This window comes from Capra hircus, chromosome 16 (assembly GCF_001704415.2).
Source record: "Capra hircus breed San Clemente chromosome 16, ASM170441v1, whole genome shotgun sequence".
Taxonomy (NCBI): domain Eukaryota; kingdom Metazoa; phylum Chordata; class Mammalia; order Artiodactyla; family Bovidae; genus Capra; species Capra hircus.
The window spans coordinates 74623049-74645615 of record NC_030823.1 but is presented as its reverse complement, the minus strand read 5'-3'; the positions used below and the strand labels follow the sequence as shown (position 1 = coordinate 74645615).

General features: G+C 42.7%; 1 protein-coding gene across 1 annotated transcript in view; it reads left to right on the top strand.

The window, feature by feature from the left end:
• The window catches only part of ASPM (abnormal spindle microtubule assembly), a 62486-nt gene that overhangs the window by 37737 nt on the left and 2182 nt on the right, over positions 1–22567 (top strand). The window contains exons 18-27 of the mRNA XM_018060804.1: positions 3255–7958; positions 10520–10686; positions 12713–12809; positions 14117–14326; positions 15690–15842; positions 16666–16854; positions 17451–17643; positions 17997–18151; positions 20300–20476; positions 21534–21703. Of these exons, the coding sequence (XP_017916293.1) occupies positions 3255–7958; positions 10520–10686; positions 12713–12809; positions 14117–14326; positions 15690–15842; positions 16666–16854; positions 17451–17643; positions 17997–18151; positions 20300–20476; positions 21534–21703 (6215 nt within the window). The remainder of the gene's footprint in view (positions 1–3254; positions 7959–10519; positions 10687–12712; positions 12810–14116; positions 14327–15689; positions 15843–16665; positions 16855–17450; positions 17644–17996; positions 18152–20299; positions 20477–21533; positions 21704–22567) is intronic.

The window sequence follows — 22567 nt, the reverse complement described above, 5'->3', positions numbered from 1 at the left end:
ATTCCATTTTGTATGCCCACCCCCAGTGTGTAAGGGTTCTAATTGCTCCATATCCTCAGCAACGCTGATCACTTGTGTTTCACCCGTTCTGATAAGTCTATAGTGGTCTCTTGGTTTTAATTTACATTTTCTCAAAACCTATGTATATGTTTTCGAATGCTTAATTGCCTTTCAGTCATCTTCTTTGTAAAGTGTGTTGAAATCTTTTGACCATTTTTATAACTGAGTGCTAATCTTATTGAGTTTTGAGATTTCTTTCTATATACTGGATACAAGTTCTTTGTCAGTGATTTGCCTGTAAATGTTTTACAGAAAAAGTTGGTCCTTGGTCTTGCTGAATGTTCTGTGTACTGGAAAAGAACGTCTGTTCTGTTGTTGTTGGATGCAGTGTTCTGTAAATATAAGGTCGATAGTCCTTTTATGTCCTTACTGACGTTCTGTTTACTTATTCTTGTGCCAAGAAAGCGGTGGTTAAGTCTCCAACATAACTGTGGATGTTGTCTTTCCCTCTTCAGTTTTATCTACATGTATTTGAAGAGGTTTTGTTAGGTGTGTACACATTTGGAATTGTTCTGTCCTCTAGGTGAGTTGAGTTTTTTATCATTGTTTATTGTTCCTTTTTATCCTTCATAATTTCCTTTGTTCTAAAGTCTACTTTGCATGTTCTTACTATAACCAAACTAGCTTTCACTTGATTATCATTTTCAGGGTCTATTTTTTTCCTTTATTGTACTTATTAGTCACTTAAATCATTATATACGGCTTGAAGTCTTGACAGCATTTAGTTTTTATGTTTTGAAAATTTCTTTTAATTGGTGATTTAGGCCATATATATTTCAGATAATTATCAATATGTTTGGGCTTTGGTCTGTCATTTTATCATTTATTTTCTGAATGTTAGCTTTCTTTCATTTTTCTCTTCCCCCTTTCCTGTCTTTTCAATTATTTAAATACTTTTTAGTGTTTCATTTTAATTTATCTTTTTTCATTTTAACTATTATTTTATTCCTCTGTACAGGGATTTATTTGGGAGATTTTTTGTGTTTTTTGGTTGTTTTTGGGGGGTGTCTTTTTTTGTTTCATTTTTTGGTTTATTATAGGCATTTCAGTATACAAAACTTTTACTTAGAATCAATACTTTATCCCTTTAAATGGAATGTAGAAAACTTACCACTGTCTAGATCCCTTTGCTCCCCTCCCTCGCTTATATGTTTTAGCAGCAACTTAGCAGCAGCAGCAGCAGCAGTTTTGTTTATTAAATTTACATACAACTGAAACCACATCAGGCAATATTATAATTTTTGCTTTCGATCATAATAAAATTTTAAGGAGTACATGAGAATCATATTCTATTAGTGCAGATTTTATCATTTCTGTTGCTTTGCTTTCTTTTTTTATGGTATCGTGTTTGCAATTTATGAACCAACAATGATGCATTATAATTAACTGAAGTCCTTAGTTTCCAAGGGTTTCACTATTTATGTGGTATAGTTATGTGTTTGACAGAAATCCTTCCCTAAAAATCCTTTCTGCTTTACATATTCATCTCTTACCCTTCTTCAAAATCCTTGGCAACCACTGTTGTTTTTACTATTTTTGCTTTTTCCAGGATGTCCTATAGTTTGAATTCAGAGATATATATATAGCCTTTTCAGATAGATTCTCTCACTTCACAAATACACATTTAAGTTTAAATAGTCTTTTCCTGCCTCAGTAGCTTACACTGAATGACATTCCATTTTATAGATACACTACAGTAGTTTATCCATTTGCCTATTGAAGGATATATTGGTTGAGACAATTTTTTCCCCAACCATTTTTTTTTCCTTTCTCGTTCCACATTGATACTTTGCATTGATCTTCAAGTTCATTGACTCTTCCGTCATCTACATTCCACTATTGAGCCATCCCAGTGAGGTTTTGTTGTTGTTTTGGTTATTGTGTTTTTTAGTTCTGATATTCCCATTTGGTTCTTAGTTGTATCTTTGATTTTTTTATCTGAGACTTTTAATCCTTCCATTACTTCCCACCACATCTTAGCAATATTTGGAGTGTTTTGGACAGAAAAATCGTCTTACAGCTAGAGCAGACTGTCCAGACAGAGCTTGAAGACCAGCAGCCAGGATCTGCTCGAGACTTCACAGCTTGCACATTGCTGGGATAATTACAGGGTTAGGGAACAGGGGGTGCTAGGAAGGAAGCAGATGGCAAACGGCTTCTTACTCCTCAAGTCTTTCCAGAATTACACTTTTTAACCAAGTAACTATAATTCCTAAATTTTATTCTTGATGAAAATACTGACTCAGAAAGTGATCCAGCTCACTTATTTCTCAAAACTCTTTGTTGACATTTGTTGTTATTCTGTTGCTAAGTCAGGCCTGATTCTTTGTGACCCCAGGGACTGCAGCATGCTAAGCTTACCTGTCCTTCACTATCTCCCAGAGTTTGCTCAAACTCATGTCCATTGAGTCAGTGATGCTATCTCACCATCTCATCCTCTGCTGCCCCCATCTTTTGACTTCAGTCCTTCCCAGTATCAGTCTTTTCCAGTGAGTCAGCTCTTTGCATCAGTTGGCCAAAGTATTGGAGCTTCAGCTTTGCATTAGTCCTTCCAATGAATATTCAAGGTTGATTTTGAGAATTAACTGATTTGATTTCCTTGCTGTCCCAGGGACTCTTATTAACAGTTTTCTCCAGCCCCATAATTTGAAAGCATCAATTCTTGGGCTCTTAGCCTTCTGTATGGTCCAGCTCTTACATCTGTACATGACTACTGGAAAAACCATAGCTGTGACTGTATGGGCCTTTGTCGGCATTACCAGGCCTATGAACAGTTTCCAATCATTATGATATCTTATCAACCTTGACAGAAGGCAGAATATAAGAACCAGAGGTATATTCACAGGAACTTACCAAGAATCAATAGATAGCAGAATAGTACTATAGGTTTTTTTTTTTCCTAGTATGTTATTCTAATATAACATAAACTTATTTATATTTCTTATGTCTCCTGAGTACAAATGCTATGTAAATATCATTAGTATTTGGAGAAAGATTTTTGGATTGGCTACAGTTGTATCAACATAGAAACAAACTATAAACAAAAGAGATAAGTATCTCCTTCAGAAATATATTGCTTTTAAGTTTGATACGTTTGTTTTTAAGCAAAATGTTAGAAAAAGTGATAGTTTCAAAGGTCTTAAGCATAGAAAGTTGTGTCTATTTTATTTTCTGTCCTTTTTTACTTTTTTCAGAGATACTGGAGAAGATATTCCACTAGAAAGCAGTTTCTGAAATTGAAATATTATTCAATTATCCTGCAATCTAAGATAAGAATGATCATTGCTGTTGCTTCTTACAAACGATACCACTGGGCTACCGTGACAATTCAGAGGCGCTGGCGTGCTCATGTTAGAAGCAAGCAGGATCGACAGAGATATGAACTGCTAAGATCATCCACCCTTGTAATCCAGTCCGCCTTCAGGAGATGGAGGCGACGTAAGAGGCAATCACAAATAAATGCTGCCATAACATTGCAAAGAGCTTTCAGAGAATGGCGTGTCCGGAAACGCGCTCAAGAAGAAAGAGCTGCCGTGGTCATACAATCCTGGTATAGGATGCACAGAGAATCACAGAAGTACATTCACCTTAGATCTTGTGTTATCATCATTCAGGCAAGATTCCGGTGCTTTCAAGCCCAAAAGTTATATACAAGGACCAGAGAGTCTATCCTGACTCTGCAGAAGCACTACAGAGCGTACGTGAAAGGAAAGGTTGAGCGCACAGGCTATTTGCAGAAACGGGCTGCAGCCATCCGCCTGCAGGCTGCTTTCAGGGGAAGGAGAGCACGTAACTTATGCAAGCAGATCAGGGCCGCTTGTGTCTTACAGTCGTACTGGAGAATGAGACAGGACAGACTCCGATTTTTAAACCTTAAGAAAAACATCATCAGGCTGCAGGCACACATAAGGAGACGTCAACAATTACAGACATACCAGAAGATGAAGAAAGCCGCCCTCGTAATTCAGATTCACTTCCGAGCTTACATCTCAGCCAAGGAAGTTCTGGCCTCTTATCAGAAGACACGTTCTGCTGTCATCGTCCTGCAGTCTGCGTGCAGGAGAATGCAGGCCAGGAAAAAGTTTCTTCACATCCTCACAGCAGTTGTAAAGATTCAATCATATTACAGGGCTTATGCTTCCAGAAAACAGTTTCTGAGGCTCAAAAAGGCTACAGTGAAGTTACAATCCATTGTCAGGATGAAGCAAGCCCGCAAACAATATTTACATTTAAGAGCAATTGCACAACAGAGAGAAGAACACCTGCGGGCCTCTTGCATCAAACTGCAAGCTTTCCTCAGAGGGTACCTGGTTCGGAAGCAGGTGAGGCTGCAGAGAAAAGCCACTGTTTCGCTGCAGTCTTATTTTAGGATGAGAAAGATGCGGCTGGACTACCTGAAAGTCTGTCAAGCAGCTGTTGTCATTCAGCGATACTATCGTGCACACAGAGCAGGGGCCCAGCAGAGGAAGCACTTCCTGCAAGTCAGAAGAGCCGTGACCTGCTTGCAGGCCGCTTACAGAGGATATAAGGTCCGCCGGCAGCTGCAACAGCAATCTGCAGCTGCTCTGAAAATTCAAGCTGCTTTTAGAGGCTATCGTCAGAGGACGAAGTATCAATCCATGCTTCAGTCTGCGCTCAAGATTCAGAGATGGTACAGGACACGCAAGATGGTTTCTGCCGTAAGAAGCCATTTCTTCAAAACAAGGACAGCTGCGATTTCTCTCCAGTCTGCTTATCGTGGCTGGAAAGTTCGGAAGCAGATGAGAAAGGAACATGAAGCTGCAGTGAAGATTCAGTCTGCTTTCAGAACGGCCAGGGCCCAGAAGGAGTTCAGGTTGTTAAAAACGGCAGCATCCGTGATCCAGCAGCATCTGAGAGCGCGCGCCGCGGGGCTGAGGCAGCGGACAGAGTACATGGCACTGCGCCGGGCGGCAGTGACGCTCCAGTCCGCCTGGAGGGGCCGAGCAGCCAGGAGGCGGATTCAGAAGCAACAGAGATGTGCCATCATCATACAGGCCTACTACCGAAGGCACGTGCAGCGGAAGAGGTGGGAAATCATGAAAAAAGCGGCTCGTCTAATTCAAATGCATTATCGGGCTTATCGTACAGGAAGAAAACAGCATCATTTGTTTTTGAAAACCAAAGGAGCTGCAATAATCCTACAGTCAGCTTTCCGAGGTGTGAGAGCGAGGAAGAAAGTGAAGGAGATGCACCAGGCAGCCACCACCATACAGTCTAGATACCGAGCGTACCAAGCCAGAAAGAAGTACGCCAGCTACAGAGCAGCGGCCGTCATCATTCAGAGGTGGTATCGAGCGGCTAAGCTCGCAGGCCGTCAGCGTGAGGAATATCTTGCTGTAAAGAAGGCAGCACTGAAAATCCAGGCCGTCTATAGAGGAGTCAGAGAAAGAAGACAGACCCGGCGCATGCACACGGCAGCCACTCTCATCAAAGCCGCCTTCAAAATGCAGCAGTCACGGAGGAGGTATCAGCAAATGAGAACAGCAGCCATCGTAATTCAGGTAAGGTACCGAGCGTACCGCCAAGGTAGAGCTCAGCGTGCAAAGTACCTGACCACTCTGAAAGCCGTTGCCCTCCTCCAGGCAGCTCTCAGAGGGGCAAGAGTTAGACAGAACCTGAGAAGGATGCGGACCGCGGCCACGCTCATCCAGGCCCACTACAGGGGGCGCCGACAGCAAGCCTATTTTAATAAGTTAAAGAAGGTGACAAAAACGGTGCAGCAGAAGTACCGGGCAGGGAGGGAAAGGCATGCGCAACTGCGAAGGTACAACCAGCTGAGACGCTCCGCAGTCTGCATTCAGGCTGCTTTCAGGGGCATGAGAGCGCGAAAACGCTTAAAAGCTATGCACTCCGCCGCAGCCGTAATCCAGCGGAGGTTTAGGACTCTGGTGATGAGAAGAAGATTCCTGTCTCTCAGGAAGACCGCCGTGTGGGTTCAGAGAAAATACCGTGCAAAGGTTTGTGCAAGGCATCACTTACAACAGCTTCGGTTGCAGAAGGCAGCGATCAAAATCCAGTCCTGGTACAGGGGGTGGATGGTGAGGAAGAAGACACAGGAGATGCGCAGGGCGGCCACGGTCCTCCAGGCTGCGTTCAGGAGGCACCGCGCACGGGCGAGGTACCAGGCCTGGAGGCGCGCCTCGCAGGTCATCCAGCAGCGGTTCCGGGCAGGCCGAGCTGCGCGCCTGCAGAGGAGACAGTACCTCCAGCAACGACGCTCTGCGCTGGTCCTCCAGGCTGCGTTCAGGGGTATGAGAATCCGAAAATGTCTGAAAAGGATGCATGCTTCCGCGACCCTGATTCAGAGCAGGTTTAGGTCTGTAATGATGAGGAAAAGATTCCTTTCCCTCAAGAAAGCTGCTGTTTTTGTTCAGAGGAAGTACCGAGCCACCATCTGTGCCAAACACCACTTGCAGCGATTCCTGGAGTTAAAGAAAGCAATCATTATAATCCAGGCATTTTACCGAAGACGGATGGTAAAGAAGCAGTTACAGGAGATGCACAGGGCTGCGGCCCTCATCCAGGCAAGCTTCAGAATGCACAGAGCGCGCCTGGCCTTTCAGACCTGGAAACTCGCCGCGATTCTCATTCAGCAGCGTTATCGGGCATACAGAGCTGCAAAACTGCAAAGAGCACTTTACATCAGATGGAGGCATTCTGCAGTGGTCATTCAGGCTGCGTATAAAGGGCTGAAAGCAAGGCAGCTTTTAAGGGAAAAGCACAGAGCTGCTGTCATAATACAAAGCACCTACAGAATGTACAGGCAACATTTTTCCTACCAAAAGCTTCAGTGGGCTACAAAAGTAATACAAGAAAGATATAGAGTGAGTAAAAGGAAAGCTCTTCAACACGATGCACTCAAAGCAGCAGCCTGTGCCCGAGCTGACTTTCAGGATATGGTCATAAGGAGACTGATTCAGGAAAGGCGGCATCAAGCTGCCATTACTGTTCAGAAGCATTTTAGAGCCTTTAAAACACGGAAGCACTATCTCCACTTTAGGGCAAAGGTAGTTTTTGTTCAAAGAAGATACAGAGTGCTAATGGCAGTGCGAACCCAGGCAGCCATCTGTATCCAGTCTTGTTTCAGAGGATTTAAGGCACGAAGGGGTATCCAACGCATGCACCTGGCTGCCACACGAATTCAATCATGCTACCGAAGGCACCAGGCCAGAGCTGATTATCAGGCCAAGAAAAGAGCAGTTGTTGTCATACAGAATCACTACAGGTCGTACGTCAGAGTGAAAATGGAGAGGAAGAAATTTGTAGCCATTCAGAAATCTGCACGAACTATTCAGGCTGCTTTCAGAGGCATGAAAGTTAGACAGAAATTAAAAACCATGCCTGACGAAAAGATGGCAGCCCCTGCTACCCAGCCTGCATTCTACTGTCACGGGACTGAGAGCCAGCATGAAGCTGGCCAGAGTCCAGCACTTGTGGCTCAAGGGCTGCATAAAACTTCTCTGGCTGGCCCTTCACAGGAAACAGAGCATCATTCTCAAAGAAAAGCTGCAGTTGCAATTCAAAAAGCTTTCCATAAAATGGTCACAAGAAGACTGGAAAAACAGAGGCGTGCTGCTGTGCAAATTCAGTCCTTCCTTCAGATGGCTGTATATCGCAGAAGATTCCTTCAGCAGAAAAGGGCGGCCCTCACGTTACAGCGGTACTTCAGGACACAGCAAAGCAGAAAACGGTTCTTACTGTACAGAGAAGCAGCAGTGGGTTTGCAGAATCCCCACAGAGTCTTTCTGCCTGCAAAACATCAAAGAGAACTGTACTTACAAATAAGGAGCAGTGTAATCATTATTCAAGCTAGAGTGAAAGGATTTATACAGAAACGGAAGTTTCGGAAACTTAAAGATAGCACCATAAAAATCCAGGTATTTATGTATTTAAGTATAAAGCTTTCATTCATCCTTTGACCAGTATTTCTTAGAATTTTCAAAATGAGCTGTAGCAGGTTATAAAGAATAAGAGTTAGTTTATGTAACCATTTCATTTACCTTCCAAAATGGAAGATTTTTGAAGTTGGGTAAAAGGTGCCAATAATTGTTTACCCAAGACAGCACAGAATAAGATTGTTCTGGACATGATCACCCTAAACTTAAGTTATGACTGCATAGTTAAAAGCGAAGACTTTGAGACCATATGGTTGTAGCTGGCAACCTTATATGTTTTGAGAACAGCTAGTGGTGTCCTTTGGAGAAGGCAGTGGCACCCCACTCCAGTACTCTTGCCTAGAAAATCCCATGGACAGAGGAGCCTGGTGCGCTGCAGTCCTGGGGTCGCTAAGAATCGGACACTACTGAGCGACTCCACTTTCACTTTTTACTTTCATGCATTGGAGAAGGAAATGGCAACCCACTCCAGTGTTCTTGCCTGGAGAATCCCAGGGACAGGGGAGCCTGGTGGGCTGCCGTCTATGGGGTCGCACAGAGTTGGACACGACTGAAGCGACTTAGCCGTAGCAGCAGCAGCAGTGGTGTCCTTGAGTTTAATATCAAGTTCAAGTTCTCAGTGATGCTGAAACGTGTCAAACCACATCCACGGTAGCCACTTGGCTCCATTTTGGGCACCTGAACCACAGTTAATCCATTTTGATTTTTAAATGCTTTCTTTTCTTTAACAGCTAAAGCAGATATACAGTATATGTTTAATAGGCCACAAAACAGGCTGTTCTAGTTAACAGAAAGTTCAAGTTAAGTCATGTGATAGCCGAAATGACTTCCCCATACATCAATATATGGAAATTTCTTCATCGTAATACAGAATGAGAAATGGATGTGGCTGGAAACACAGAGAAGGGAAACCTAAGCTGATCCCAGTGATCAGAGAAGGCTTCTTGGAATGAGTGGGTGTTAAGAGTTAAGCTTAAGCTGAAGGAAATAGCCTAGTAAACTGTACTGAAGGAGTGAGTATTCCAGCTGTGGGGGTAACCCGGAGCTCTGAACTGAGAGTGAGCACAGGTGTGCAATAAAGGTGATCTGAGACCATGGAGTGAGAGGTGGGCAGCTCTGTAAGATGGAAAAAGGTTAGCCTTCATCCTCTGAACTAAGAGAAGTTCTAGATGAGTTTAAGGGGAGGACCAGAATCCTAGTTTATCTTTTTAAAATTACTCAGGCAGGGTCTTGCCTGGCAGCCCAGTGGTTAAGACTCTGCACCCCCAATGCAGGGAGCGCAGGTTCAATCCCTGGTCAGGAAACTGCGTTCCCACATGCCCCCCAGTGTGGCAAAAAAAAAAAAAAATTACTCAGGCAGGAATGTGGAAGATGGACTAGGCTGCGGGTGGCCAGTCAGGAAGCTGTAGGCAGTAGGTTGGGGAAAGTGAATCACACTGAACAGAGGGCAATGACATTAGGATCTTCAGGGTCCACGTGAGCAGAGGATGGGATTGGCCTTACACGGAACCTAAATAGAGCCGAGCCACCTTTGAGCCCGCGGAGACAAAAAGACTGATACCTGGCTCCCTCTAGGGGGTGTTTGTCTACATAAAACCGTATAGAAATACTCTGAGTCAAGGACACCACAGGAGTCAGTTTGACCATACATACCAATCTCGCCTGTCAACTGAGTTTAGAAACCGACCCCCACGTAGGAGGTAGTTATCATATCTGTTGTAGGTATTTTGAAATCAAGTAGACTCAGGTTCAGATTTTGACCCTATTCACTTACTATGAGGTAACAAGTCTCAACGTTAATTTCTGTTTTGTGAAAGAGAGAGCTTAATTATCATCTCACAAGATTTTTGTCAAGATTAAATAAGAGAGGTCTGCTGCTTATTAAATGTGACTTCAGCAATTTCCTTTACTGGTGTCAGTTCCTCTGGGCCTTCATTTCCTCATCTCTAAATTAGAGTTAATAGTGCCTACCTGTGTTACTGTAAGGAATCGTAGCACTGAGTATCGCGCTAAGCACTTAAGTTGTAACTATCACTTAAGCTTTTAGTCAGCTGCAGGGTTGCCAGAATTGGAAAGTCTGATGGTCGCGGCTGGATGGATGTTGGGATTCCGCAGCCAGCTGGCCTGAACCCAGGTGCATCTGAGGTGGGGTAGGGAGGGCGGTGGGGAGGTCCCCGTCCTCTCCCCGGAAGCGGAGTCGGCACGTGCGTGTCCTTTGTGTTCCTTCACAGGGTTGAAAAGGTGAGGGCAGTGCACTCACCTGGCTTCCCAGGCTTTGTGCAGCTCTTACAGCTCAAATACTTGCTAGGATTGTGTGAGGCCTAGCCGGCAGCCAGCCACAGGGGTAAAAGCACAGATCAGCCCACTGTTCTCAGAGAGCTCACATGTCAGGGATGAGCGAGCCTCACAGAAGAGTTGGGATGTGACGGCGTTTCTGCAGTTGATCTTGTCTCCCTGAACTTATGTTAGTTGTTTTCCAATACTGACTAAAAAAAAAAATTAGACATCTCATTGCATATTTGTTATGTTTATTTGTTTAATAGGCTGTGTGGAGGAGACACAAAGCCAGGAAATATTTACGAGAAGTGAAAGCTGCCTGCAGGATTCAAGCCTGGTACAGGTGCTGGAAAGCACGTAAGGAGTATCTGGCTGTGTTAAGAGCTGTTAGAATCATTCAGCGTTGCTTCTGCACCCAACAGCAGAGAAGACGGTACTGTGTCAGCTGTGTAGAGGACAGTGTGGTGTGTGTGTGTTTGTGTATCAAATAATACCGCTTGTTGGTTTTTCTTTTAAATAGTTGCTATGCTTCATTTATATGGTTTGTTGATGTTTTCTCCATTATTGTAACAAAATTATCTCTGAAATTGTTTTATTTTTTTGAGATAGAGCCTTGATGGTATAATCCAGTTGTTGTCCAATTGCTCAGTCATGTCTGATTCTTTGTGACCCCATGGACTGTAGCACGCCAGCCTTACCTGTCCTTCACTATCTCCCAGAGCTTGCTCAAACTCATGTCCATTGAGTGAGTGATGCCATCCAACCATTTCATCCTCTGTCATCCCCTTCTCCTCCTGCCCTCAGTCTTTCCCAGCATCAGGGTCTTTTCTAACGAGTCAGTTCTTCACATCAGGTGGCCCAGGTATTGGAGTTTCAGCTTCAGCATCAGTCCTTCCAATGAATATTCAGGACGGATTTCCTTTGGGATGGACTGGTTGGATCTCCTTGCAGTCCAAGGGACTCTCGAGAGTCTTCTCTTAGCATCACAATTCGAAAGCATCAATTCTTTGGTGCTCAGCCTTCCTTCTGGTCCAACTCTCAGATCTAAAACATGACTACTGGAAAAACAGCTTTGACTATATAGACCTTTGTTGGCAAAGTGATGTCTCTGCTTTTTAATATGCTGTTTCGGTTTGTTATAGCTTTTCTTCCAAGGAGCAAGCATCTTTTCATTTCGTGGTGGCAGTCACCATCTACAGCGATTTTGGAGCCCAAGAAAATAAAATCTGTCACTGTTTCCACTTTTCCCCCATCTACTTGCCATGAAGTGATGTGAAAGTATTTACTTAAATCTGATTAACTGAGGTTCTTAAGGATAAGGGTACAGATGGAGGAATGGGAAGTAGGTAAAAGGGCCTAGTACTGTTGCTTTGCTTGTCAGTGCACTGGTCCATTTTGTTTGTTGATTTAGTTATTGGCAACATTTCTTTCCTTTTTTTTTTTTAACTTTGTATTATCACCTGTTCTCTATCCTTAATGATGACATAATTACCAACTTGTCTATGTTAATTCTATTTTCCTCTTCCTACTTCACTTCTTTGAAACACCTTTTCAGAAGCTCTTACCAGATTGTTCATGCTATTGTTTATTCCGTAGTGTAAGAATTTTTTCTTCCGTTCCCAGAATTGATGAATTATTGTATCAGTGGTTTAAAGATTGTTTTAGGAGAGCACACTTGTGTTAGATTAATTCCATGGGTAGAGTCAGGCTTAACAATAGCTGAGAGTTGCTTTTCTCAGCTATTAAGGACCAGTATTTAGTTTTCCTGTTGACATTCAGCCTTATTTTCTAGGAAAAGTGGTGACATGACTTGGTTAATCTCTCTGTCTTTTCCACACAGTTGTGAACAAACAGATAAAGACCTGCCCATTCTATGTTGTTGCCTATTACTACTATATTGATGCTAAAGTTTAATCACTGTCCCTCACATTTTAAGTTTTTCTCCAGTTCTGTCTCTTTTAGCTCTTTTGATGGCGCTCATCTTTCGGTTGAGTGTCCACTTCTCATTTGCTGATGCTGTTCCACCCTCCCAAACTCTCTTCTTGACCACCTCTGTCTGCTTAAAGACTTGATTACAATGTGGACTCAGATTTTATTCTCTACCATTCATTCTACCACCAGCCCTTTATTGAGGCTTTTCTCTAGATCTAGCTAATCCTACTTTCCCCTGATCCAGTTCAGAATGTTTTGTCATTCTAGAACTTAATATTTCTTGACCACTGAAGTATTGAACAGTTGTAAAATTTCTTTTGCATTGTGTTATCCTGTTTGTATCTCTCTGTGTGTGTTTGTACCATCCTGATTGCTAGAACCTAATATAAATTACTCATTTCTACTTTTTATTTATTCTCCCATTGCCTTTCTTTTACCTTCTTTCTCCTTTAGTATTTACGGGGGTGGGCAGTAAATACTTACTGAATAAGTTACTTTGAAATCACTTTCCAATAATCGCTTTGTAGGTTTTTGAATGTGAGAGCATCAGCAGTCATCATTCAGAGAAGATGGAGAGCTGTACTCTCTGGAAGAACAACTCATGAACAATCCTTAATGACGAAAGTAGGTTTTAAAAAAAGCAATTCATGTGTAAAGAACTACTTTAGAAAATAGAAAACAAAAAGAGTAAAGACCTAACTATACATTTATTTCAGAGAAGGCAATGGCAACCCACTCCAGGTACTCTTGCCTGCAAAATCCCATGGATGGAGGAGCCTGGAAGGCTGCAGTCCATGGAGTCGCTAAGTTGGACATGACTGAGCGACTTCACTTTCACTTTTCACTTCCATGCATTGGAGAAGGAAATGGCAACCCACTCCATTGTTCTTTCCTGGAGGATCCCAGGGACGGGGGAGCCTGGTGGGCTGCTGTCTATGGTGTCACACAGAGTCGGACACGACTGAAGTGACTTAGCAATACATTTATTTTAAGTACATCATTGCAGTCAATTAAAAATTATATTCACTCATAAAAATACTATTTGTAAATATTTGTGTGTGTACCTGTATTTATAAAGTATTCTCAGACCCAAGTTTGAAAAAAAGTCGTAATAGATGTAGCATATCCTGTCTATATGAGTCTAACACATACTCTCAGCCACAATTGGTGATATAGTTAAAATATTTAGCATCAGTTTTAGAATAGCAGTGATACCTATGATCTTTTAATAAATTAAAAGTTAATTGTAAATTTTTACATTCATGTAATATTCACTATGTATGATTATATACCCACTATTATTATTACAGCTTCTATTATATATTTACTAAGGGGATTCTCATGAGATAGTTATTGTCAGCATTCCCATTTTATAGATGAGTAAAGCAAGGTCTGGAGACAAAAAGGGATTTGCTCAAGGTCAGTCAACTAATATATGGGGGTCTGTGTCATAAAACAAATCTAGTTCCTGTTTCAATCCAGAGATTTTACATATCTTGGAATTTGATTGTAAGGATGTTCTGGAATTGAGGAACCTAAGATGGGCTGGGACTACGCCACGGTTCTTGAAGCTGCCAACAGCTTCCCTCATAGCTGCTTATGATGTCCATTCTCTTCTCTAGAGTGTAACTAGTTGTTTTATTAAGTGCCTTTGTCCTGTAGTAATATTAGTCCTTTGCTCATTCACAATGAAAAGTATTAAGAAGAAGAGAGGGGAAGAGTACCTGGTATCTATAGCTCCTGGTTTACACCTCCGTAAAACTTCACTTTCAGCTATAGACCTCTATGGGTTTTGAAATCTATGACATAAAACATCTTAAACTAAGAAATATAATTATACATTATATTTTACATTGAGAAATTCCAGAACCTCCACTGAGTTGAAATATTATATCTATAGGTTAATGTCACTTGCAAATTTTTCCTTATAGAGACATCAAGCTGCTTGTTTGATTCAAGCAAATTTCAGAGGATATAAAGCAAGGCAGGTGTTTCTCCAGCAGAAATCAGCTGCTTTGACCATACAGAGATTCATACGAGCCAGGAAGGCTGGGAAGCATCAGAGGATGAAATATGTCGAATTAAAAAACTCTACAGTCGTCCTACAAGCACTGGTGCGTGGTTGGCTCGTAAGGAAAAGGGTGAGTGTTTTTAAGCAGGATATCTGTTTCCCGTAGATGCTCCCCAGAAATACAAAATAGATTCTCTCGGGCAATAAATCTCAACAAAGGAGCTGAAGTCTGAGTGAGGGCTCCACCTGTGAAGCAGGTTGTCATCCACGTCGTCCTGTGCTACCACAGGCAACTCTGTCAGGGCGTTGTAAGACCATCTGCAATAACGTCCACACCTGCAGCAGGGAAGAATGCTCCCTAGGGTATTCATAACATCCTGGGCATCCTATATATGCGGCACTGGCAAACAGAAAAAAAAAACTTAAAGGAGAAATCTGTGTTTTGTTCACTGAGTATAAGCTGGAACTCTGAAGGCCAAAGGCCCCTGTTGGGAGCTTCCGCTACAGGAGTCCGCTACACGGCGACACTGCCTGACACTGGAGAGATCCGGTCAGATGTTTGTCCCGCTTGATATCACCATCTCCAGAACACTGGAGCTGCTGCTAAGTCACTTCAGTCGTGTCCGACTCTGTGCAACCCCATAGACGGCAGCCTACCAGGCTCCCCTGTCCCTGGGATTCTCCAAGCAAGAACACTGGAGTGGGTTGCCATTTCCTTCTCCAATGCATGAAAGTGAAAAGTGAAAGTGAAGTCGCTCAGTCGTGTCCGACCCTCAGTGACCCCATGGACTGCAGCCTTCCAGGCTCCTCCATCCATGGGATTCTCCAGGCAAGAGTGCTGGAGTGGGGTGCCAGTGCCTCCTCCGGAACACTGGAGAGATCCGGTCCAATGTTTGTCCCGCTTGTTATCACCGTCTCCAGCCAGTCTGCTTGGAACACGCCAGCCCTTCCTGAGTTTAGTATTCCTAGACCTCTCCTGGTACAATTGGTACATTTTAAGCCTTAGCTAGCGTAATTAAATTCTTGAGTGAAGTGCCCAAATATAATTTTGCTTTCTATACCCTCAGTTAGGGGTTTCACCATTGAACATATTGTAAGGAATATAATTGGGGGCTTGTGGCTCAGTGGTAAAGAATTCGCCTACCAATGCAAGAGATGCAGGAAACGTGAGTTCAGTCTCTGGGTCGGGAAGATGCCCTGAAGGTGGAAATGGCTCCCCACTCCAGTGTTCTTGTCTCGGAAATCCCGTGGACAGAGGAGTCTGGTGTGCTTCAGTCCGTGGGGTCGCAAAGAGTCAGACACAACTTAGGGACTGAACAACAGCAGCAAAGGAATATAATTACTTCAAGTTACAATGTAGATAATTTTAATAGTTAAAAGCTAACTTGTTATTGCTAATTTATATAACTTGATATTGAAGATATACAGAAATAAGCATTGGTTGATCATCTCAAGAGTTAACTATTTGATTGTTAATTTTTTTTCTCCTTCAGATCTCAGAGCAGAGAGCCAAAATCCGGCTTCTTCACTTCGCAGCAGCTGCCTTTTATCACCTGTCTGCTCTTAGAATTCAAAGAGCCTACAGGCGTCACATGGCTCTAAAGAACGCTAACAATAAACAGCTTAACTCAGCCATCTGTATTCAGGTTAGCTTTCCTTTGCATTAAGACTATGATCTAATTTTTGTTTAAAGTTTTTTGATATTTCATAAGCAATTTCCAAATACCTCTAGTAAGGTTATATAACATTTGGCTTTGGCCACACAGCTGTTAGGATGTCGTGATGGTTTAGAGATAAGTTGATGTTTTATGGCACAGCACTGAAGCTATGAATTATTCTCTGGTGCTTTGGACTTATTTACTCTTCTGCTAGCAACATCTGAGGGTACCTGTTTCTCTCTCCACATTCTTGCCAACTTGTGGCATTGGAAGACTCTGTGATTTCTGTCATTTTGATGAATGGCAAATTATATCATTTTTGTTTTGGATTTCCTTTGACTGCTAACAATTCTGAAAAAAACATTTCACCTGTGTTGATTATTCAGATTCTTATCTGTGTATAATGTGCTTTAAAAAGATTTTTTTCCATATACCTTGCTTGTTTTTCTGTTGAGTGTTTTTTTCTTAATAAATTATAAGAGTTCTTTATGTATTCTGAATAAGAATCCCATTTGTGTATGTTCAGTAAAAAAAGTAATTGAATACACAGCTTAATAAGATTTATATAAATTATGAAATGAGGAATATGTTGTGCAGGGTTGAATTCACATGCACACACTCGCACAGGCACACACTCACACTCACATACTGTGGCCTGGAAAGATCTGCACTAACTTGAGTGGAAAAGTAATGCCACTGGGGAGGGTGAAAGATATTCAATATAATGTTCTATTTATTTCATTTGTATATATATGTATACATTCATTTTTAAAAACCTGAAATAATAAAGATCTTCATCCGTCTTAAACAGAGATGGTTTCGAGCAAGATCACAGCGTAAGAGGTTTCTTCAGAAATACAGCATCGTGAACATTCAGCATGAAGCTCGAGAACAAGCGAGCCAGCACAGCAGGGCTGCCTCCGTAATACAGAGAGCTGTCCGCCGTTTCCTCCTCCGTAAAAAGCAGGAAAACTTGAACAAAAGAATCGCTAAAATTCAGGTAACTGAAGATATTATGATTTTGCAATTCATCTACATGATACCTAACATTTTATTTTATTTTATTTTTTTGGCCATACCTCAAGGCTTGCAGGATCTTCGTTCCCCAACCAGGAATTGAACTCAAGCCACAGCATGGAAAGTGCTGAGTCCTAACCACTGGACCACCCAGGAATTCTACATCTAACATTTCAAAAAGCACAATCGCACACATTCTAGAAAACTAAGGCTGGCCAGTAGAACCATTCATAAGCACTGTGCTACCATAATTTCATTGTTAAGCACTTTATTTTCAAATTCCCTATAGGAAGTTGATGACTGAGAGCTGCAAAGGTATTTTTTTCATTTTGAATACAGTTAGCCACCTTTGACCGATGAATGCTACTTTAGCTCATACGCAGGAATATTATACGTATTTCTTCTTAAAAAAATTTATTTTGCTCTTTATTAGATCCTGAATTGAAGTTCTACTTGCAAAGTGTCTGACTGCATCATATAATTTTACTGAAAATATTTACTTTGTTTGGAAGTAGATACAGATATAAATTCACAACATCAGGGGTTGCAATCTTCAAGTTACTGGTTTGTCTCTTTAAGGCACTATGGAGAGGATATTCTTGGAGGAAGAAAAATGATACTTCAAAAACTAAAGCCATTCGACAGAGACTTCAGTGTGTTAACAGGGAGATTCGGGAAGAAAACAAGCTCTACCACAGAACAGTAGTTGCCCTGCACCATCTCCTGACGTACAAGTACCTTTCCACTGTGCTTGAGGCCCTGAAGCACCTGGGTTAGTTTGTTTCAACAGTATCTTGTAGAAGGTTAGAAATGCATTTTTACCTTAGAGTAGGCAAAGAAGGGGCTCCCCAGGCGGCGCTAGTGGTAAAGAGCCTGCCGGCCAGTGCAGGAGATGTAAGAGACGTGGTCTTGATCCCTGGGTCTGCAACATCCCCTGGAGGAGGGCATGGCAGCCCACTCCAGCACTCTTGCCTGGAGAATCCCCATGGACAGAGGAGCCTGGTGGGCTACAGTCCATGGGGTCACAAAGAGACAGACAGGACTGAAGCAACTTAGCACACACGAGTAGTTAAGAGGCTGATTTTTGTTGTTGTGAATATCTCTTTTTTTTTCTTCCTCTTTCAGAGGCAGTTACTAGATTGTCTTCAATTTGCTGCGAGAAGATGGCCCAGAGCGGAGCAATCTCTAAAGTATTTGTCTTGATCCGAAGCTGTAACCGGAGCGTCCCGTGTATGGAGGTCATCAGATACGCCGTGCAAGTCTTGCTTAATGTCGCCAAGGTACTTTCCAGCTCGATTGTGAAGCGTCCCGTGGTCCAGAGCTCTCCTCCAGCAAGTTAGGTCTATGCTTGCTTTCTCTAGAGCTGAGATCTCCCAGTTACAGTGCATTTACTGCATGCCAGGGTTTTAGGGGGATATGCTGACTCGTGTAACATAGCTGTACATAGAAACGTTGAATGTTATGATTTTATTTCTTCTGTTTTTGTAGTGTTGATAGCAGTGATGGCAAGCATTTATCAAGGACTTGCTAACTACGTGCTAGTGCTTTTCATGCATCATTTAATTAAGTCCTCGTGTTGATCCTCTAAAGTGGTTTGTATCATCCTTCCCATTTTGTTGTTGTTTTCTGTTCAGTCATGTCCTACTTTGCGACCCCATGGTCTGCTGCCTGCCAGGTTCCCCTCTCCTTTACCATCTCCCATAGTTTGCTCAAATTCACGTCCCTTGAATTGGTAATGCTATCTAACCATCTCATCCTTTGTCACCCCCTTCTCCTGCCTTCAATCTTTCCCAGTATCAGGGTCTTTTCCAATGAGTTGGCTCATCAGAAATTAGGTGGCCAAAGTATTGGAGCTCCAGCGTCAGTCCTTCCAATGAATTTTCAGGGTTGATTTCCTTTTGGATTGACTGGTTTGATCTCCTTGCTGACCAAGGGACTCTCAAGAGTCTTCTCCAGCACCACAATTTCAAAGCATCAGTTCTTCAGTGCTCAGCTTTCTTTATGGTCCAACTCTCAGATCTGTACATGACTATTGGAAAAACCATGGCTTTGACTATATGGACCTTTATTGGCAAAGAGATGTTTGTCATAGCTTTCCTTCCAAGGACCAACCGTCTTTTAATTTCATGGCTTGAAGTCATTGTCCCCAGTGATTTTGGACCCCAAGAAAATTTGTCACTGCTTCCACTTCTTCCCTATTTGTCATGAAGAGATGGGACCAGATGCCACGATCTTCAAGTCTTTAATGTTGAGATTCAAGCCAGTTTTTTCATTCCCATCTTGTAGTGAAGGAATAATCATCCTTACAGGAGGGAGGGTCCCAGCCCAAGGACTAGCGTGTGGTCAGCGGTGGGGCCGGACGTGGGCTCACATATATCCCCTGCCAGAGCCGACCCTCCAACGCTGTGCTGTACCAGGGTAGCAGCACCTCTTCCTATCACATGTGGCAAAACAGGCTGATACCACCGCTGTACCCGGGCTCCCTGGGACACTCTAGGTACGAATGTCAGCCTTTTGGCCTTGGACTTCTCAAGGTAGTCTCCACCAAACTTTAACACATGCAGAGATGTCGACATGGCAGGTTTATCCTCCTCACCCTATCTATCAGCCGTAACTTCGAGACTTCCCCTGGGTTTTTTTCTTTTTGAGGAGTGATGGTTGAGAGACTCTGATGCCAGACTGCCTGGGCTTGCATCCCAGCTCTGCCGCTCACTCTGGGTTACTCAGCCTCTCTATGCTTCCCTTTTTTTAATGTAAACTGACGGTAGTCATCATACCTTTCTCATTATATTATTGTGAGAATAAATGAATCCGTGCACATAATGTGCTTAATCCACAGATGTGCCAAAAAAGTGCTAAGTGTTCATATCGCTTTGCTGTTTTTCTCTTAGTACCAGTAGCATTATCTGTTACCATGCAGATGTCAACATGAATCTAATGATGCGATTCACAATTGAAGCATGAAAGATATATTCTTGGCTAATGATCATCACATTTATTTATTTTAAAGCAAGCTCACCTTCTTCTTACCTTTATGGTTATCTTAACCTATGAGTGCCTATCACAGCTACGAGTGCCTATCACAGATATGATTATCTATCACAGATATGGTATGTTTTTTCTGACAGGGTCTCACTAAAATGTCCTTGTTTTTTACCTTGTTTTCATTTACATCTAAGTGTGCATTTTCAGAGATTTCAGATTTGATTCATTTTTTGTGGAACTTTAAAGTAGGTTGAGAAGAAAAACATTAAAAGGCACATCTGCATATAAGATGGATCCAGAAATGACCTCAGAAAGTCATCTCATAAAGTCCTCATTCTTGATGCAGATGGTCCAAAACTTGTCTCTAAGCCTCCTTCTCAGTTGGTGTTTCTAAGAGAATCTGCCCTCATTGTAACTCGTAACCTGGTTCTGTTCCCCTCCAGTATGACAAGACGACTTCAGCGATTTATGATGTCGAAAACTGTGTAGATACACTGCTGGAGCTTCTGCAGATGTACCAGGAAAAGTCTGGTGACAAAGTCGCCGACAAGAGCAGAAGCATTTTCACAAAAACCTGTTGTTTGTTGGCTGTTTTATTAAAGACGACAACTCGAGCTTCGGTGAGTATTCATCAGCTTTTTTTCCTTTGCGGTAATTTTTGCATGTTCTTAAGCCCAAGACTTTAATGCGGAAAGTATCATAACTTAAATAGGGTTTTGTGTGTGTTCACACCTTCTTTTTGGGCTGATCTGATTGTTCCTCACATGTCAGAGGAGCTGAATTCTAGAAGTAGGACTTATTACAGCCCTTGAAATAGGAAAATGGAACCCACTCCAGCATTCTCGCCTGGAAACTTCCATGGACAGAGGAGCCTGGTGGGCTGCAGTCCATCGGACCCCAAAGAGTCGGACGTGACTGGGCACACACAGGAGCAACCAGCTTCCATGTACTTGAGGGAAGTCAGAACCGTGCAAACCAGGAAGCAGCCTAGTGTATTGGCTTCTCATCCTCTCGCTGTGATGTAAAGCCGTGTCAGGCATTCCCTGGTGAGGTCTCTGAGTTACCCTCTCCAGGTGTGCAGTCAGCAGGTCTCACTGTGGGCCGGGATAGGATTGTGACCTTTATCCTGAGAACCGCAGGAAACCACTAAAGGTGTTTTAAGCAAAGGAATATGTTCCAGTTTAAGTTTTAACATCACCTTGGCTGCTGATTGAAGAATGGGTTTGGGAGAGTGTGTAGAGGTAGGGAGACCATCAAGGAAGGAGGCAAGTGTAGGCACTCAGGGGTCTGGGCCAGAGACTGTGCTTGACCTGGGGCTGCTTCTGTGAGAGGTAGGTGGGTAACACTGGAATCTTTGAGGAGGTAAAATTCATGAGACTTGATAACGATGTAGAATAGGTATATTGACTCTAATGTTTGCTTTTTTTATTCAGTATGGAATTAAGTGTATCATTTTTGAATGTTTGCCCTCTTCGTTATTCTTTTAAATTAGTTTATGGTTTAAACCAGTCTAACTGCTGCACTTGGAGAGCATGGCTTTTCACGGTTAAAAGCTTGTCAGTTACTGCGCAGTGTTTGTTAACTGAGATTGATTTTTCTGGCAAAGAAAGGATATGAAGTTTAACCCTATTTTAATAAACATAAACTATTTTAATAAACATACATTTTCTTTTTTAGGATGTTCAAAGTAGGTCCAAAGTTGTCGACCGTATTTATAGTCTCTACAAACTTACAGCTCATAAGCATAAAGTGAATACTGACAGAATCCTTTGTAAACAAAAGAAGAATTCTTCTGTGAGCCTTTCCTTTTTTCCAGAAACACCTGTAAGAACCAGAATGGTTTCAAGGTGAGCAGTAAATGTGCCCTGCAGCTGCGTGTCACCAAGTCTTCATTTGTTCATTGAGCCAGGGCTTCCCGGGTAGCTCAGTGGTAAAGGATCCGCCTGCCAAGCAGGAAATGCGAGATGTGGGTTCAGTCCCTGGGTGGGGAAGATCCCCTGGAGGAGGGAATGCCAACGCCCTCCAGTATCCTTGCCTGGGAATCCCGTGGACAGAGGAGGCTGGCGGGCTGTGGTGCACAGGGCTGCAGAGAGCCGGACGCTACTGAGCACCTCCACCACCTTTTCTACGTATGATGTTTATTTTAGAACTTGGTGTATTTTAATATGAATTACATTGTAGAACTATTCACATATTAATGAAGATTCTTCCCCCCCACTCCCCCTTGTGAAATTTGTTGTTCAGTCTCTCAGTCACGTCCGACTCTTTGCGACCCCATGGACTGCAGCATTCCAGGCCTCCCTGTCCTTCACTATCTCCCAGAGCTTGCTCAGACTCATGTCCATTGAGTCGGTGATGCCATCCAACCATCTTATCCTCTGTCAACCCCTTCTCCTCCAGCCCTCAATCTTTCCCAGCATCAGGACACAGTCAGGGGTTTGTTTTGGGGGGGCCATTGTTGGGGAGAGTGGGCGGGGAAAACTCCAAACAGTATATATGCACCTTTTCTGAGATAAAATATTTCTGTCACAACAAAGTTCCCTTGTGCCCCTTTCAGTCAGTTCTCTCACGTTGACCCCCGATCCTGGAAACTACTGACATGATCTCAGTATCTTTAGTTGTGTCTTTTCTGCTGTGTCCCATACATGGGATCAAACATAGGCAGCTTTCTGTGACAAACTTCTCTATTTAGCTTGATAAATACAGCTTTG